At 35.4% G+C, this 18,544-nt stretch overlaps 2 protein-coding genes across 3 annotated transcripts in view; one reads left to right on the top strand and one right to left on the bottom strand.

Annotated features, from left to right (window-relative positions):
• Positions 1-1,567: 1,567 nt before the first annotated feature.
• LOC132283792 (glutamyl-tRNA reductase-binding protein, chloroplastic) lies at positions 1,568-5,735 on the bottom strand. Of its 2 annotated transcripts, XM_059785816.1 has the most exons (5): positions 5,230-5,734; positions 4,985-5,065; positions 3,186-3,290; positions 2,866-3,015; positions 1,568-2,036 (listed from the first exon to the last, which is right to left on the bottom strand). In XM_059785816.1, exons 1-5 carry the CDS (start codon positions 5,644-5,646, stop codon positions 1,800-1,802), a joined length of 990 nt encoding a protein of 329 aa, XP_059641799.1. In that variant the 5' UTR covers positions 5,647-5,734; the 3' UTR covers positions 1,568-1,799. The 2 variants fall into 2 exon arrangements, with proteins under 2 accessions (XP_059641799.1, XP_059641800.1); XM_059785817.1 differs by lacking the exon at positions 4,985-5,065 and having other exon boundaries at positions 5,230-5,735.
• Positions 5,736-5,947: 212 nt separating this feature from the next.
• Positions 5,948-18,544, top strand: part of LOC132282884 (DNA-directed RNA polymerase I subunit 1) — a 33,984-nt gene continuing 21,387 nt past the window's right edge. Inside the window, exons 1-9 of the mRNA XM_059784699.1 lie at positions 5,948-6,107; positions 6,257-6,426; positions 7,191-7,350; positions 7,499-7,798; positions 8,401-8,679; positions 8,832-9,011; positions 10,878-11,037; positions 13,800-13,984; positions 17,370-17,633. Coding sequence (XP_059640682.1) covers positions 6,090-6,107; positions 6,257-6,426; positions 7,191-7,350; positions 7,499-7,798; positions 8,401-8,679; positions 8,832-9,011; positions 10,878-11,037; positions 13,800-13,984; positions 17,370-17,633 — 1,716 coding nt within the window. The 5' untranslated portion in view covers positions 5,948-6,089. The remainder of the gene's footprint in view (positions 6,108-6,256; positions 6,427-7,190; positions 7,351-7,498; positions 7,799-8,400; positions 8,680-8,831; positions 9,012-10,877; positions 11,038-13,799; positions 13,985-17,369; positions 17,634-18,544) is intronic.

Genomic DNA, 18,544 nt, shown 5'->3' with positions numbered 1-18,544 from the left:
CTTCGGCACACAAGGATACAATTTATGCAGGTGAAGTAGAGTAGATATAGAGCACATATGATAACAAAGACAGTGACTATCACGTGCCTTACCAATTGAAATGTTGACATGCGGGGAAGGGTTACTACTTCTTCTCTCTTGTTGTCCCTCACCAAATACCAAATGATCCCACCACTCATGCATGCAAACACAAATGCTTTCACCAATGGAGCTCCGTCGTCGGCTTTATCGTCGTCATCATCTTCCATACAAGTTGTCTCCCTCTTCTTTTGCATTTTTACATATCACTCCAAAATTCGCAATCGCGATATCAGTCGCTCTAGAGCTAGTCTAGAGCAACAAACAATATATATAGAAACTCTAAAAAAAATAAATTTCACTTCTTTGTACTCGTTTATTTCTCTCCATTCTATTTTTCTTCTCTTGAATATCCAGATAGAGAGAGAGAAAATCAATCAAGTTAGAAGTAGAACGAATATTCATGTATATGTTGGATGATTTAACTAATTCTATCCATTTAGGTAGTGCAAATCTACAATTCAAAGTTAAGCGTCGAAGTCTATCTAACAAATTTTATTCGTACAATACTATGTCGTGTGGGCCTCTATATGTGTATTCAGGCGTTGAAATCAAAGTCGTGTTGAAATTCAAGTGATATTCAAATGGGCTTATTTTGTATGGGCCGGTTTCTAGAGTATGTATTTAGGTGTTCAAATCCAATGCCGACTTAAATTTCAGGGTACGAGACTCATCGTGTGAAGTTTTGTTATGTTTGTTAGAGAGATTATATTTTAACCAATTCAAGATGACAAATGGGTTCTTTTGCTTTATTATTTATTTATATATCAATTTTGGCAAAGATTAAGTTTCCATGTGATTTACTCTTCTCATCAATCCAGTAAAGGGGATCAAGAAATCAACAAATGCTCTTTAAAGAGCTTGAACTTTCAAGCTTCCATTTGGAAAAGAAAAATTATATCATTCTGACAAATGGCATAGGGGCAGTCACTATATCATTTTACCTTTCAAGAAAAAAAAAATAATAATAAAAAAATAAAGGAAACAATTAATATATCATTATATAATTGATCATTTGTAACTTCTATTAGACAACTATAAAAAAATTAAATTTGCTCTGAGCAACCAATATATATATATATATATAAATAACTAGTTGCACAAAAACAAGGAAATATGGGTCCCTTAGATTGGCACCTTCTCTCTGGATGATTTGTTATTTTTCACTGCATATTCCTTGCCCAGAAAATGTGAAATAAATCAATGTGTTAGTACAATAGTCGTAACTCTAGAACTACCACATTTCAAACCTAATAAAAAATAGGGAGAGGCATTTCTCTCTCAAGTATTACTGCTACATTTTATATAAATTGGTATAATGCTCAATGGCATGATGTATAAAATATACCATTCTGCATTTTTGTATTCAATCATTTAGAATTAAAACATAAAAGTTTCATGGTGCTATCTACAGAATCATTTGACGGCATAAACGATCAGGCTCGGCATTTGAATACAAGTTCAATAACACATTTGCTATGCCCAGAAATGAAATGAATATGAAGGGGACACTAGCTCAATTATGAAATATTTTGGTTGCCTCAGAAACCCATGAAAGAAGGTTACATACAATCTCTTTTATCTTAAAAAAAAATTGGGCACCATGAAGCTAACAAGGAAAAACAGTCATTTTCGTGCAAGAAATCAATAGAACAAAATGGAAGAGGAAGGCCGGGATGCATTCTGATGTATTATAACAACACAAACTTATTTTCCAATTGTCATACTCTACATGCGATCTTCTTTAATTGCTTCACCTTCTTAAAATCTGGAGCATGGTAATTCTTCTCCACCTCCCAGGCTCGTTGGGACATGCAATTAAAAGATGATTTTGCCCCCTTCTCATCCATTACTTCTCTAGGGAAAGGAATTCTGACCTCAAATATACCATTTTGGGGACAGCTAAGACGCATGTCAAAGCCTAACCGATCAACCCAAACCATCTTTGCCTCCGTCACCTGCCAAGCCAAACGGAACCCAATAAACCACCAAATGAATAGTTGAAATCGAACTTTTAAATCGGTTATCCAAACTTGTCACACTTTCTAAAGAGCTCATAGACACAGACACAGCCAAGTTAAGATGGATAAAGAATAGAAACAGAATAGGAATCAAACAACAGAGGAAAGGAGCAAATTTTCATCATAAATTATTGTAACAAAGGAAAATACAGAGATCAATAACCAAGAAACCCCGCATATCAGTCTATGGTGATGTTAAAATTTCTCTCTCCTACAAAATGATTTAAACAATATTTTAACTATTTTCTGTTACCCTCTTTCTTTACAAGAGGTTAACCGTTTATTCTTCAATATAAGTTAAACTATAGTCCAGAAAAGGCAACAATATGGTAAATAGGAATGAGAGATTTAAGCATCCTCTGCATTGACGTCAAAATTCAACCACTCCTCTCCTATGATTGACCATTGATATATGTAATGAGTGCTTATTTAGCTCAAACTTTGACAATTCATTCTCCTACTTAGGATCAATAAAATGGTTTCTCCTATCACACTCCATGAGTATCAGAAGCGGTATCATACATTTAGATACTTCTAGTGGTATACCCAATTTTAATTAAGATGTTATATCTTTCAGCTATGCAAAGAATGGATCTTAAGCATGATTTATTCTTTCAAATAAGTGTTACTTAAAACACGCATCTGTTAGTAAGTTAAAACATTTGTGCATGCGCATGTGTGCAAGCCCCATCACTAATCCCCATATTGTAGGAATAACCGAAAATAGGAATGAAGAAAAAAAAAAAAAAAGGTACTGCATGCCTACCTGAAAATCCAGATCAACATATATGTTGCAGAAGCGATGAATATCTTCTATGTTATGAATGTTTATCTCATTAACAATCTTTTCTGCAAAGTCTCGGAGTGGATCTGGGTTTGCCATTCTATAATCTGACGAAGTGACCCATATGCCATCCTGATAAAGTTCATAATCAGGATTACACTAACAAATTAATCAATAAGACCCAAATAGTTCTCTACATAAACACCAAAAAAGAAGTAGTTATCATTATGACAAATAGCAGACTCAAATGCTCAAAAGAATTAAACATGTCAAATTATGCTAAAAACAGTGAATGACCACACCTCCTTAAAATCTTCAATCTGAAGTACCCGTTCCACAGCAACAACATAAATAAGGTCTTCGTCCACTTCTTCTTCAAACTTCTTTTTCCATATCGAATGAAGTTTCTGTCAGAAGGAGAAAGAGGCTTAAAAATGAAGATCAGAATTTAGATTAAACATTCTTCAATCAATGCAATAATAAATAGCAATACACCCATTAATTTGATTTCTATGAATTCTATTGGGTTTACAATATATAAAAAATAAAATAAAATAAACATACATAGTGTAACGTAGCTATTCAACTACATAGTTTTGTCCAAATGTTCCAGGCTATAACTACAAGTGGTTGGACTATTTGGCAATCAAGTATGATTTCCGTTTGTTAATACATGTAAAATTGACACAATGTGCCATTAATGACACATAACCAAAACTTCACAAACATCAATGAACCAAATATGGCAGGTTGTCTCCCCAGCATTACACTCAAAAATGAACTTAACTGCAATTCATAAAGTAGATTTATGAAGGCATGGAAGGATCACAATATCTTTAATAATGTTAAGTGTCCCTTCATATTTTCAATCCAACACTGATATTAAATTAACTAATTTTGCATAAAGAATACACAAGAAGACCACCAAAAAACTAAAAGCACCAGATGTCAGTCTAAGCTGATCACCAAACAACACTTAAAGAGTGATAATAGGAAAAGAAGAGAGGGACAAAACTCACTATATACCAGCAATGAGAGTTCCACAATGAAATAGTATGTCAACCTAGCCACCATGTATGTAGTTAGTGATGCAAGGAAATTTTTTTTTAACACATAGCCACATCATTGTTGGTGACATGTTGAAAGAGTCTATATGGTATGAACAAAATCCCTTTCATGATTTAAAGAAATATACACCATTTGCAGTTTATTAATCAATGGACTTCAGTGATAAATCTATATTATAATAAACCAAGTGAAAATGGATGGATGAGTGGCCTTGGGTGTGATGAAATATAAATTGAAAGACTGCTTATCTAGAAGGCTGTGAAATAATCCCAAACCACAAATTTTAGTTTTTTTTTTTTTTTTTTTTTTTACATTTTAGTACATGTTACAAGAAGAGAACATGGCTGAAATTTCAAAACATCAGGACCTTGAGGTATGACAAGCTTTTATCAAAGAAATGGATCGGAAGTTTGTGTCGAAATACAGACGGCAAAAACCATTAGCAAATTTTTACCATAAATTTGATTTTGTTATTTAAGGTTGCTCAGAGACTTATATGACAACTCTATTGAAACAAAGCATTCAAGAAAATGCATTATGTAGCACAGTGATAAATTGACATTGGCAATGATATGGTTGCAATGATCCAAGGGACCGATTACTAAAATGGAATATCCACCAAAAGATTCACATATCTCCACAGTAGTCAATTTCATACTCCCAAGTCTGTGAATTCCAGAACCAATAAGTAAATGAAAGAATTGACAATATATAATGGAAGGGCAGAAACAAATCTGTTTATTTAATTTGACATAATTAGACAAGGCCTTGTTGAATTAGGTTGAACTGAAATTTGTAGTGATTATTAGCTAAAATTCAAATTCAGTTCAAGAAATTCACAGTGTCCCGAATGCAGAAAACCCAGTTCCCATTAAGTAAAAGCTAGCCAGACTCAAAAATTAAAAGCTAGTCAGAATCAAAATGTCAGGTGCAATCCAATTACTGAATTAACCAGCATTCCTCTAACACAGCAGTTATAACAGGTTAATCAAGTTGTGTTTGAATTTCCAAAATTTAAAAATATGAATCTTACATTTAAAACCATTCTGTCTCCTGGTTTGTCAAGGTTACCTTGAATGGTGCACTGCGGAGTCCGCAACCCACATTGCTCTAACTGATAAACAAATCACAATTGCAATATATCATCTTTTCATCTTCATAAGCATAAGCACACATATAGAAAGTGACACATATAAATATAACCTGTTAGATTATTAAACAATTAACATAACAAAGACTGAAATTTTCAACGAATTGAATCATGTAGCAGGTAAGTACCTGGACATGGAGGCTAGACCTCCTGTCGATAGAGAATTGCCTATTTGAGACATTCAAGCACAAGACTGGAGTGCCGTCGCTGTCGACGGCGAAGCGGACACCGATACCAAGAGGCCAACCATCTTGCGTCAACGTAGAAAGAGTGGCCACAGAGGACAACTCCATGATTGTTCTTGAAACCTCAGCTGGGAATGGTTTATCATTGCTAGTCGACTTCAGCTGGGTAGGCTCTGAAACGACAGAAACTGAACATTTGAGAGGTTGTACCAAAGATTTGCGAAATGGGTATGGCTTTGAAATGTTGAATTGGGTTGTGATGGTGGGTTTAGAGAGAGAAAGTGGTGGTCTGGAGAAGTGGGCAGTGGGGAGGACTGAAGGTAGAAGATGGGTTGTGAGAGATTGGGTTTGTAAAACCATTTCACTTCACTGTGTGAGGTCAATCGCGCCTTCCAAGATTATTGCTTTGCGAGATAATCTGGGAAGAGGAGGGAGAGAGAGGGGAGAGAAGAGAGTTCGTAGAATTGGATCCGGCTCGCGCTGACCGTGGGTCCCACTTCTGCATCCAGCGGGCGGAAAGAGCGCCACGTCATCGCTCTGCGGATGTCTGATGAAGTGAAGATGCTAGAGCAAAACAACGTCGTTTTGCTCTAGGTCTTTTAAAACCCAGTCCAAAACGGCGCCGTGCTAGGTTTCTTCTAGAGCCTAGCACAGGTTCCTGACAACATATACACAAAAACCCTAAACCCTACCGTCTCTCTCTCCATACACACACATTCAAGAAACACTATATTCATAATCTATCACAATTTCACAATCTTTTTTTTTTGTTCTTTGAACCGATTTCGATTGGAGTGTAGAGGATGGCTCAGACAACGGAGGTGATTTTCCGCCTTTTAAAATTATATTGCTATTTGCCAAAGGAAAAAAAAAGTTCTGGTTTTTCTGTTTTTGAAATAGTAACGGATAGATATGTAGCAGAGTGATCTTTTTTTTCCTTTTCTTTTTTTAACTCCATGGTTTATTGCAGGGAGTATCTGAGACTGTGGAAGCAGTCCGGTTCAGTTTCATGACGGATGAAGAAGTGAAGAAGCATAGTGTTGTCAAGATTACAAACCCCAATTTGGTTGACAATATGAACAATCCAGTGCCTGGTGGGCTGTATGATCCGGCAATGGGTCCAATGCATGAACAGGCAGTGTAAGTTTCTAGCTTCTTGCATTCAAACTTGTTAACGACCTGATTGTTTATCTTTCTGTGTGAATCGAACATCTATCCGTTGGCATCCTATGCTTGTAGCTACTTAATTATTAAATTTATCAACAATGATCAGTATCCTGATGGAAACCATTAAGTAAAGGAAGGAGGGAAACTGTTTTGTTGTATGATGGTGTACTAAAGGTATAATTAAAATGTTGATGGAATGGATATAAATTTTTTATTTAGTGACAGATGAATTCATTTTGCTTGGGTTCCGTAGAGGATATATTTTGATAAATCTATTTTTCGGCTGTGGTATGTGCTTTGTGAGATTTTGCCTGTCGTGTATGTATTTTAGTGTTACCACCAAAGGGCTGTAGCCTAGTGGTACTTCCTCATCTTTCAAATTAGAAGGTTGAGGGTTCAAGTCTCCATAGGGGCAAAATGGGTGTGTGAGTTTCAACTAGGGAAAAAAAAAGGTACCTTAGTGTTGCCACTAGTTAATGCAACTTATACATATTTGATTTGCCTATGGATGTTGCGGGTTGTGATTCTCTGCCCTATTTTTTTGTTGGGTTGTGTTACCTGATAAGATTCTAGCACTGAATAATTGATTTTTGAGATATAGGCAAAGGTTGCTTTGTGGTCCCATAGTTGGGAAAAAGAGAAAATTTCACTCTTGGAGAACGGTATTCTAAAGTGTTGAATATTCTGTGCTTATGTTCTGACATGTGTTTAATATAATTATTTTTGTATCTGTGCAGTTGTACTTCATGTAGTCAGCGTTTGCTTATTTGCCCAGGTCATTGTGGTCATATTGACCTTGTTGAACTGGTCTACAATCCCTTACTATTTAATATTCTTCACAAACTTCTACAACGAACCTGTCACTCATGTAAGCATTTTAAGGCGGGCAAATTTGAGGTAATTATATTTTATTGGGGCTTTTATTTAGGTATCATCATGGGCATTGTGCTCCAGTCCTATTTTTGCGTTTGTTGTTGACGTTTATCTGGTTCTATTATATTTCCACTACTGACAACCTTTTTTCATGGTTTCTTGCACATTAAAGGTTGAAAAATGTGCTTCTCAATTGGAACTCATAGCGATAGGTGACATTATTGGGGCCAAAAGGTTGGATTCAATCTTAGATTTGGAGGATAGTGATGAGAACCATATTCCATTTCCTACAGTTCATTTTGGTGACAGAAATATCAGCTCTAAGCAGTTGAAGCAAGATTGGACCTCTCTTCAACTAACTGAAGCAATGTCTGTTCTTGATAGATTCCTGAAGCTAAATTCTGTAAAATGTGTGAATTGTGAGGCCATGAATCCTACAATCGTTAAGCCTACTTTCGGATGGTTTCATCTGGTAATCTGCTAATGACACCTATTGTATTGATTGATGTCAGATGGCTATCCATTATAATGTGTTTACATAGTATGCAACTCTTTGTCTGTCAATTCTTTTAACTCCATAATACCCTTGCAAAATGGAAAATGAAGTCTTTGAGAAGCTAGGTTTTCACTTTAATCTTTAACCTTAATGGTCTTCTCTGATTCAAGGAATGAACAGCAAACGAAATGTTTTAAGACAGCTTTATGATATGCTGAAACCTTTATGATAATAAGTTTACAAGGGTATGAAGTTCTTGCATGCTCAAAAGGTGAAAAAAAGGACTGTTCAAAAGTAAAAATCTTAGAATTTTTATATAATATCTTTATTTTGGTTGAATATCTGTGTGAAAATGAAATCATGTCATCATGCTTGATAATAATCATTATTTTTTTATTTTTCTTTTTTGTTTCTGTTATTACTTGTTGTGGGTCTTATAAATCATGTCGTTATGCTAGCTGATAGTTCCACTTCTAACCCACTATTTGATGTGAGTTCTCTGTAGTTTTTCTGCCATATTAAACTTCTTGTGGTGTTTAATTTAATTACTTTCCTTGTTTCCTATTTAATGCCTGTAGCAAACGGATAGTGAGCGAGCTAAACAAAACATTATTAGAGGTTGCGAATTGGGAAGACAAGATAGTGGTGGAGCTGAGGAGAATCCTTCCTCTGAGGTGGTAAATGCTAACAATTTTCCTTTGGAAGATGGTACTGACACTGCTGAAATCAATTCATTTAACGATTTTATGACAAAACGGAATTGGCACAAAGAGGGGCTTGTGCCTTTGGAATTTGTTGAGCTTAAGAAGAAGAAGAAGAAGAAGAAGATCTATTCACGAACTTTCTTGCCAACTGAAGTATGTCATCAAATATATATTTCATGGTCATCTTGAGTGTCTTGTATAACATCTTTGTTTGTTGTCTTGCATGTGAACCTCAGCTAATATGACCTCTCAACCTATATTGTTTTGGAAATGCATTCAGAATCTTCATTTGTTGCAAATCACAGGCTAGAGATCTTATGGAGGGATTGTGGGAAAAAGAGGCCCGCCTTTGCTCATTTATATGTGATTTTCAGCGGGAGCGATTTGATACGTCTGGCAAGATCTCTGGCCATGCGATGTTTTTTTTGAATACTATTCTTGTGCCCCCAATCAAATTCCGCCCTGCTTCCAAGGGAGCTGTATCTGTAAGTATTCTGTAAGCATGTTATTATATCATGTTATTTATAGAAGAGAATTGGTGTATGTTACTTACAAAACGTTATGTGATTGGTGCAGTTCATAATCTTGCACAGTTGCACCCTTTTCTGTTTTCTTGAGAAACCATGATGTTCTGTCAGTGTTGGACTAGCTGTAGACAAATTCTTGTTTGACAGCAACTCAATTATTTTCTTCACTGGAGTAAATTTGTAATCTAGCTGAACAAGCAAAAGACGGTTTACTTTGCAATTCATAATTAGAAGATTTTGATATTCACATAAATCCTATTCTTCTGAACTTTTGGACAGGAGAAAGGGAAAACATCTCCTTACTGATACTTGCAGCTAATATCTTCTTATTTGACTATTAATACGCGTCACACAAAAACAGTGTACTAAACTACAAGCGCAACAAATATCTTCTCTCTCATTCTGATTCTTATCTTGCTAATTCACAGTTCTCTTTTCTATTTTTCTACTTCACGTAAGCATGAAACTGTATGTAGTGCCAAAATGGCGCACCAAAAATTTTCCAATTAGGTATGTTCCGTAATGTTCTAATTGGTTATGAAGAAAACAACAAGGCCACTAAGTATACACACAAATTTGGAGGTACGTAGGCTTTTTGAGTCAGATTATCTATTGTGAGGTCATCTACTGCCTATGTAGAGCACGACTGTCTATGTAGAGAAAGCCACTTTAAAAGGGCCTCTTTTGTGCCCTATAGCATTCAATGGAGAGCATGATGGCTCCTCACTAGTCAACACGCTATTTGGATTTCACCTCGAACCACATGTTCCTTTTTTTTTGATAAGTACCTCGAACCACATGTTCCTTGTGGCTACCCAAGTTAAAAAAACCTTCTTCACCCTAGTGTGGGTAGCATATATTACAAGAAAAGCATTTGTTGACTCAGTTTCCTAGTTCTGCATTGCCTACTAGACCCGGGATACCAAATCATCCCTTCTTCATTCACTTGAAGGTACAAGAGCCTCCACTACAATTGTAAACAAAACTGGTTAGTTCTTACCATACCAAAATTTCATCATCTGCCACTATTCTCTTTGAACTTAGTGTGTTTGGAAGACTCCTCCCACCCTCCTAATATATTTCCAAGGACCTGACTCTTACATCAAATGCACTTCATGGGGATTCAATCACCTTTACCACCTTCATACTTAGTTGATACAACCCTTCGACACAGGCTATTTTTGAGGCCTTCATAGTCCAAATGCCTCTCTAAGGGAAGCCTAGGACCCTCCCCTGGTCAAAGCCTCATAAAATGATTGGAGCAAAAGACATGTTTAGCCACCTTCTTAATTTAATGTGCAGGGGAATTGCGGGCTCTTCTCTCCGTGTTGGGTGTTGTTTGGATGATGACAGTGATGGTAGTGGATATGTTAAAGGGTTGGAGAGGGTGCTGTCAAAGGCAGGGCGTTAAATAACGTAGCTGTCGTTCACCTAATGTGGTGCATTTGGTGAAAATATAACAAATACTATCTCTATTGAGTTTCTGTATACTTCTTGCGAGATATGTTATTGCTAATTTGTGGAATTGTATAACCCCATATGTGCATAGGTTGCTTCCCCAGTTGGCATTCTCTCTGAATTTGTACTTGTAAAATAAAGTAGTTCCTTCTTCTGGAATTGGATGTAGTTTAAATCTCTTGTGACTTTTTGAATATTATGATCAACTTCTATTTCTTATCCTGCATAAAAGTTGGAAGTTGGAGCTAATGTAGATGTATTATCAACTTCTATTTTTTTTTTGTACTTAATGGATCATGGTTGTGGTTTTAAAAGTTCTTTAGTTGATGATGTTATTTAGATTTTGTAGTTTGTTATTTCTTTCAGGTGATGGAACATCCTCATACTGTTTTGTTAGGCAAAGTGATCCAGTCCAATATTGCTTTGGGGAATGCTTTTGATAACAAACTAAAGTCCAAAACCGTTGGTCGCTGGATGGATCTTCAAAATTCTGTAAATGTGTTGTTTGACAGCAAGACTGGCATGGGTGAGTTTGCTCATTGTGTTCGTGTTTGTTACTTCATTGTCTCTTTAACTATCTGCGACCCAGTTATTCTCTATTTATTTATATTCTTCTGTGGTCACCTATATCTCTAATTCTCTACTACAACTTTTATTTCAGTCAATATAGTAGCTTCTCGGATGCCATCTCACAAAGCCAACATTGCAACTTCAATTGGCCCCCTCTTCCCCCCCACGTTACCCCACCCCCCACCCAACACGGATGCAGAGACGCACACATGCTCTTAGGATTAGAAAAGCTACACATAATTTGGACCACAGCTTTCTTTGAAGTTGTATTTTTATTCTCAATTTAGTTTGAGTACCAAGTTAATATATTTAATTAAACTTGAATTTTCCATATGATAAAGTGATCTAAAGAGAGAATGGTAATTCCATCACTAGAATAGGAATATCAGTGTAAAGTGGCTGTCAAGATAAAGATGGAAAGTTATCCTTTGAAATCATAACAATTGAAGCCTGATAACTTCCCTCCACATTTCCACGAAATTTCACCCTTAACTTTAGCCATAGCAAACCACGAGTGTTGTCAGATGAGTCTTCAAGTCAGGTTAGGTCATATCCCCATGACTTTTGCTAGTTAAGTTCCAGAGATAATGTGACCAAACAAGCTTATCTTACTACTACTGGAATGGTAAGCAGCAGAACATGTGAAGAAAAGAAAATTATTGACCATACTTCTATTGACCTGGTCATAACACATGGGTGCATGTGCTCTATGGGTTTCTTTGCTGATGCATATCATTGGTAATTAACTTTCTGTGAGCTGTTGACTGGCCCAACCTTTCCCAAATCACCTTTGGGGACACTTTGTCATATTGGATTAATTTAGTGAAGCGAGAGGTGATAGTGGAGTTTTAGTATGAGTAAGAATAAGTGATTTGAAGCATGAATCTGCACAGGAATCCAAGTCAAATATATTCTATGGATGCAAAGCGGTTGAAGTATAAACTATTGCATATCTCCTGATTCCAATCTGATACAACACGACCATTTCCCGTTTTTGGAATCTTGAGTTAGCAACCAATAATGCAACTCCAAACTGTGGATGGAGATGGAGTTGTACACTCAGGAGGATTATAGAGGTGTGCGCAGAGGAGTCATGCAGAGGAATCGGTTAAAGAGTTGACAAAGTCACTTTTTGATCAATTTTTAGTTTTGGCGTTTGGGGAGAAATTTATTTCTCTCGATTCTTATTTAGTTTCTACGGTGATGTGGGTTTATGGTTTCGAATCCTTGAGGAACTCTTTCTGTTTGGAATTTTGTCTTTGCTTTTGATTTTCGTATAGTTCATGTGATGTGTGTGCATGGATTGCGAGCGTTGGCACTTTTCGTGAATCTCTTTAGTTTTAAGAAAAAGTCAAAAGGTCAGGTAAGCGTGGGAAAATATCATATGGTACTTTAAACTTTCCAAGAAAAGAAGAAATAGAGAGCTCAAACTTGTGTTGCAATTATAGTTTGGCTTTATTAACAATTTTAAGGTGAAGTTGCATTTTTGTAAGCATCAAAATCGGGGGTTAAAGCAATTTGAAATGGGCTCAAACCTTATTTTCTTGTGGACCACTATTGACGATAATCATACAATAAGAAAATAGTGAAGCAAACAGATATGAATAGATATGAACAGAAGTCTTCTTGTAACAGTAAGAAAGACTAGGGTTACTCCAACCACCATTGGAGCCTAGATTTCTAAAGGGAAATCTAGCAAAGCCCAAAGAGAAGTTTAAAATCTGATAATATCTCAAAAGTATTTTTATAAAGACTTGGTTACAACAGATAATAGGGCTGTCCCTTTAATAGGACAACTATTAATGACACCTGACTTTTTTCTAGATTGACTTTTCAACTACCAACAAAGGATTAATAGCAGTTTTTACTATTCCCACGACATCTTCAGTTTCCCATACAACAGTTACTACTTTATAAACTTTGACTACACTTTTCAAGACATTATTGATTGCATCAATCCTTCCTCCTTAGAAGAAACTCGTCCCCGAGTTAAGTTCTATCATGGTATGCATACAGATGTGAAACATTGAATGTAGGATTAATAACCAAGTGATGAGGTAAATAATTTTTTTATATGCATTTTCTCCAACATGTGATTATGTGGTGTATTTTATTTGCCGATGATATTGTTTTAGTTGATGAGACTATAGAAGGAGTTAATGCCAAATTAGAGGTCTGGAGAGAAGCTTTAGAACTAAAGGGTATAAAATAAGTCAAAATAAAATTGAATATATGGAGTGTAACTATAGTAAATCTAGAAAGAAAAATGAAGATGCAGTGATGATTTTTTTTTCCTTTTTGATAAGGAGAAAATGTAGTGAGGATTGAGAATCAAGAGGTACAAAAAAGTGAAATGATCCTACTTTTTGTTGTTGAATTGATCCTACTTTTTGTTGATTTAGTAGAATGTTTATACAATATGAAAGGATATAAGAACTTAATTTTAATTCATATTCTCAATTAATGTGTCATTTTTTCTATTGTTGACTAGTTTGTGTTTCCATTTGAATTGGTTTAGTGGTAACCATATTTATCCAGCTTTCTATGGCACATATATCTTACTTCCATCAGACTGGTGCCACACCTAGTGCTTAGGCTCTTGGTTATCTTGGCAACTTAGCAAATTTTCAAACTTACTTCTCTTGTGTGGTCATGAACATTGTTGAATTAGTTAACACATGTAGCAGCTAAGCAATGGTTTTCTATACTTGATGGCAGGTCAAAAAGATGTTATTTCTGGAATATGTCAGTTGCTGGAGAAAAAGGAGGGCATCTTCCGCCAGAAAATGATGGGAAAGAGGGTTAATTATGCATGCCGCTCTGTTATATCACCAGATCCTTATTTGGCAGTTAATGAAATTGGGATTCCTCCATATTTTGCACTGAGGTTAACCTATCCAGAGGTACGTAAGACAAATTAAATTCATATATATATATTTTTATAATATAATAAAAGTGCTTACAAAAAATATTGCTTACTGTTGATAGAGATTCGAGGCTGCACATGCATAACATACTCAGGACACATAATTTCATTCAGGACGGAGTCAGAAAATTGTTTCAGGGGGTTAAATTGTACACTAAATACATATTTACGTAATAATGCGTATATATTTTAGTGACCAATCCTAAACAAAATTGTTAAAAAGTAACCTTAAAGTCAACAAAAGATATATAGTGACCAATTTTGAAACTTAATTGCTAACAAGTGACCATTTCATGATTTATTACGTAAATATCCTTATTAAATTTATACAACATTAGACCCAATTAAACAATTTTAAACATTGAACCTAATTAAACAATTTTGCCATCCGACAATCAGAGGGCACATTCTATCACGTCGGAGGATAAGATGAAGACGAAGAAGGAAGGGAACTAAGGAGGAGGTATATTTGAGTAGTATTCTGGTTGTTTAATCTTCTTCAAATTGAAGCATATGTGCCTTCTCTTGTTCTCTCACAACAATACATCAAACCGCGAATACAACTAATCATATAAATTTAAGTCTATAAACCTCTTCAGTGTGATTGATTTTACATGAGTAATATTTGTATTGATGCGGTACTTAATTATGTGCTTAGCATGTTTTTCCGATCATGGTGGAGGAGAGCTTTGAAAAAAAATAAGGTTAATAAAGAAAGTTTAATGGATAAGGTTATTAAAAAAAACCTTAATTTTTTAATTGGTTGGCTACAAATTAAAAAGGCAAAAAATAGAACAAGAGAGAGGAGAATGAAAAAATGAATCATGCAATATTGTAAAGAAGAAGAAAAATCATGCAATATTGTCATATAAAAATTATTTCTAGAATATTTAATAAACTAGTTAGTGTTCATTTTTTACCAAATTGCCCTAAAATGGTCACTTGTTAGCAATTAAGTTTCAAAATTGATGACTATTCATCTTTTCTTGAATTTAAGGTCACTTTTTAACAATTTTGTTTAGGATTGGTCACCAAAATCTAATTTTCCCTATAAATAAATTATTGTTATGGAGTATATATATAGAAAGAGATATAGGTGGATATGTATATATAGATTGATATTTTTGGGATGAGGTAAATTAATAAATTACTTATATAGAATGTAATGAAACAATTTAAGAAAACAATTTAAGGAAGCATATATTTAGGATGGAGAAATTTCGCCCCGGGGGGTGGGGGGGGTGGGGGCATTTTTACGCATATCCAAAAAATCTATACATATTATAGGAAAAAATATATACTCCCTCTATCCCAAAAAGAATGTCCATTTTTCCTTTTTGGGTTGTCCCAAAATGATTGTCCACTTTCCTTTTTCAAGCATTATATTTTACATCTTTCCATATATGTCCTTGGATTTTAAATTTTCAAACTTGAATATTCAAAACTTAAAAGGGCAAGTTAGTAACTTTTCAGGAGACAATACATGGCCCACATGTCCCCTTAAAAATTTATACTCTCCAAAAAGGACATTCTTTTTGGGACAGAGGGAGTATATAATATGGGAAGGAAAAAATCCAGGGGGGCATGTGCCCCCTGGTCCTATACTGCCTCCGTCCCTGATTTCATTCATGTAGATGCGATTATTTTCCCTCTTACACAATATGAATCCAATCATTTTACCTTATAAACATTCTCAAGCCTTGTTTATATACAATCAGCCCTCTAATATGTTCTTGCATTTGCCAATCAGCCCTCTATTAATTAATAATAATGGGGGTTGCAGATTGCAGATGCTATAAATTAATTGGATTACTACGTGTTGAAACTTTTCTACCTTCCCTTCTTCTTTTTAATTGTTAGATTTCTTAGTTTTTTAAACCAAAAATTGTTTCTTACGTATACTATCTCTTAAATTAGATTAAATCTACAATAGTAACTTAGTTAGACATTTGGATGATATGATTTAATTAACATATGGAAAACATTAAAAAATTTATGAAAGGTAATATTCAAAGTCAAAAAAATTGCTTTTGTTGAGATTGACCTTGATATGGTCTTTTGATGCAGTGCCACATGCCATGTTTTATTTCCTCAATAATTAGTTGCCAAGGTGGTGTTTTCAACAACCGTGGGAACTTCTTATGATTAGCAATTTTATTAGTGCAAAAAAATTCCTCTTAATTAGCGTTGTTTGCACAAGAAGGAAAGGAAGTTGATTTGTCTTGTCCTAATTTATATCATAGTGTGGTTAAGTGATCTATTGGTTGAGGCTCCCATTCGTTACATTACTTGTGGTTTTTGTATATTCCCAAATAACCATGTTGCAAATGTCAAAACTTTTATAAAATTTTCTTTATAGATAATAATTTTGGAATTTTTTTCCTCGTTGCTGTACCACGCCCTTCATCAAAACATACTTTGTGCATATACTACAAAAATATTAACCTAACTTTGTTCCTCATCCAAAACCAACCTTCCAAGCAAACAAATTCATGGGCCTAAGAACCTTGGTACTTTTCCCTCTGTAAAGCAAGTACTCAAAACCTTTTTGATAAGTACAAATAGAACCGAAAACCTCAGAATTGTGTAAGATGATTGTGCTAGCTTTTCTTTTTCTAGCAAATAGAAGTGAAAGCATTTGCTAGGTTGCAGCTTAATAGTTTTGGTTGGTACTATAAGATGAACGCTTTGTTTTTTTTGTTTTTTTTGGGGGGTGGGGGAGGGGGAGGTTGTGATAGGTAAGCAGCACACTCACTTTTTACCCCAAGTGGGGCTTGAATTTTCAACCTCCCCTTTGGAGAGGTGGAGGGGATACCAGTAAAGCAAAGGGCTTGGTGGTACACGCACACTCATGTGTGTATATATAATATGTTTTTGACAAGAAACATTTTAAGTAATCACCCTTTATGCCTTTCAAGATACCAAGGTATTATTAGAATATGCAGCTAAATTGTACCATAAGTAATCACAAAGCAGGAGGGTTGAATGAATGGCTTTCAGTAGTAGTGCAGATGATCCCTTTCTTATCAATTACAGAGGTGCAAATCTTTTGGATCCTGGAAAATGTTGATTTTAAAACTTGTTTTTGAAAGCCAGAAGCTCAACTCTAAACTTGTGTTTTTTGTGAATCCAAGCTCATCTATTTCAGTGTTTTAAATTGCTTGTCTCAGACATATATCTTTTCAATATTTCATACTTAGATATTATATTATGTTTGGTGTATGTGGTTTCCATGGCTTTCTCTTGGAATAACAATGCAAGGCAGGTTTTTCCTGTGTAAAATTAAAGCAAGATTTCATTATTTTGTCCTTTCATTGCTAACTTCATAATATGTTTTCAAAATTTTCTTAATATTCTTGCAGAGGGTGACTCCTTGGAATGTTAACAAATTGAGGGATGCCATCATTAATGGCTCTGAAATCCATCCTGGGGCTACACACTACGTTGATAACTTGTCTACTGTGAAGCTGACACCAAACAGAAAAATGCGTATGTCAATTTCTAGAAAATTACCTTCTTCAAGAGGTGTGGTTACGCAATCTGGGAAGACTGGTGACTATGAATTTGAGGGCAAAATTGTATATCGCCACTTGCAAGATGGAGATGTTGTGCTTGTCAATCGACAGGTACTGCAATTTCTTCTCTTGGCTGTATATCAATGTCACTTGTATAGTTGGATATGATGGTATGTGCAAATTTTTTTCGCTTTCACCTAATTTGATGAGAGTAACCAAATATTGTGAGGTGAGGCACTAGGAGCTGCTTATTTGTGCATAATTACTTAATGCTCCTCATATTACAGCAAACATCTCATTGGCAATTGTTGGAAATTGTGTCTCAAATTCCTATCTTAATTAGATTTCTATTTTAGAGTTGTATTATGTTAGGAAATTTCTTGTCAAGCAAGTCTTGGGCTTTAAGAAATTGTAATCCATGTCAAACAAGGAATTGGGTTTGGAACTCTATAAATAGGTACCTAGGTTATGGGTTGAGACTTATGAGATTGAGAGTGATGTAGTCTCATGAGGGAGTTGATGGGTAAAGGTAACATGTGGGTTGGTAGAGTAGGAAAAACACCAGTGGCATCGGTAGCGAGAAGATAGACTCGTGGAGTGGTACATGTTGAAAAGACATGTACGTGGTGTTGATACTCTATTATTGTAATATCTCTATAAATCATAATGGAATCTCTTCTCATCTGTGGATGTAAGCCGGTTTTGGCTAAACCACGTTATATCTTGTGTTTGTGTGTGATTGCTTTGTTAGTTTTCATTGTTGGATCTTTGTATTTGCGCGCTTCTACTGCCCCAACAAATTGGTATAGGAGCCGAAGGTGAAGGAGATCCAGAAAACACAAGGAGTCTCAACAGGTGCTGCAACGGGATTCAGTTGCAGGTGGAGTCAATCGGCTTGGTTAGTCACGATGATTAGAAAATCGTGGTGTGTTACATGGCATGGAGCTTGAGTAGTCAAAGTGGAGCCTTGGAGGTTTGATTGATCGAGAAGTGCAGTGTGGACAAATAGGAGGATCGTCAAG

The sequence above is a fragment of the Cornus florida genome, unplaced genomic scaffold (genome assembly GCF_030987335.1).
Source record: "Cornus florida cultivar Cherokee Brave unplaced genomic scaffold, ASM3098733v1 CherokeeBrave_3.0.0_Hap2_Chr11, whole genome shotgun sequence".
NCBI classification, from domain to species: Eukaryota; Viridiplantae; Streptophyta; class Magnoliopsida; order Cornales; family Cornaceae; genus Cornus; species Cornus florida.
This window is presented reverse-complemented; position numbering and strand designations above follow the sequence as displayed.

Coding starts and splice junctions, on each gene's coding strand:
- LOC132283792 (XM_059785816.1), bottom strand. CDS start 5,646: ATGGTTTTACAAACCCAATCTCTCACAACCCATCTTCTACCTTCAGTC. Junction 5,066..5,229: donor GGTCTAGCCTCCATGTCCAG/GTACTTACCTGC, acceptor TTTGTTTATCAG/TTAGAGCAATGTGGGTTGCG. Junction 2,037..2,865: donor ATGTTGATCTGGATTTTCAG/GTAGGCATGCAG, acceptor TTGGCTTGGCAG/GTGACGGAGGCAAAGATGGT.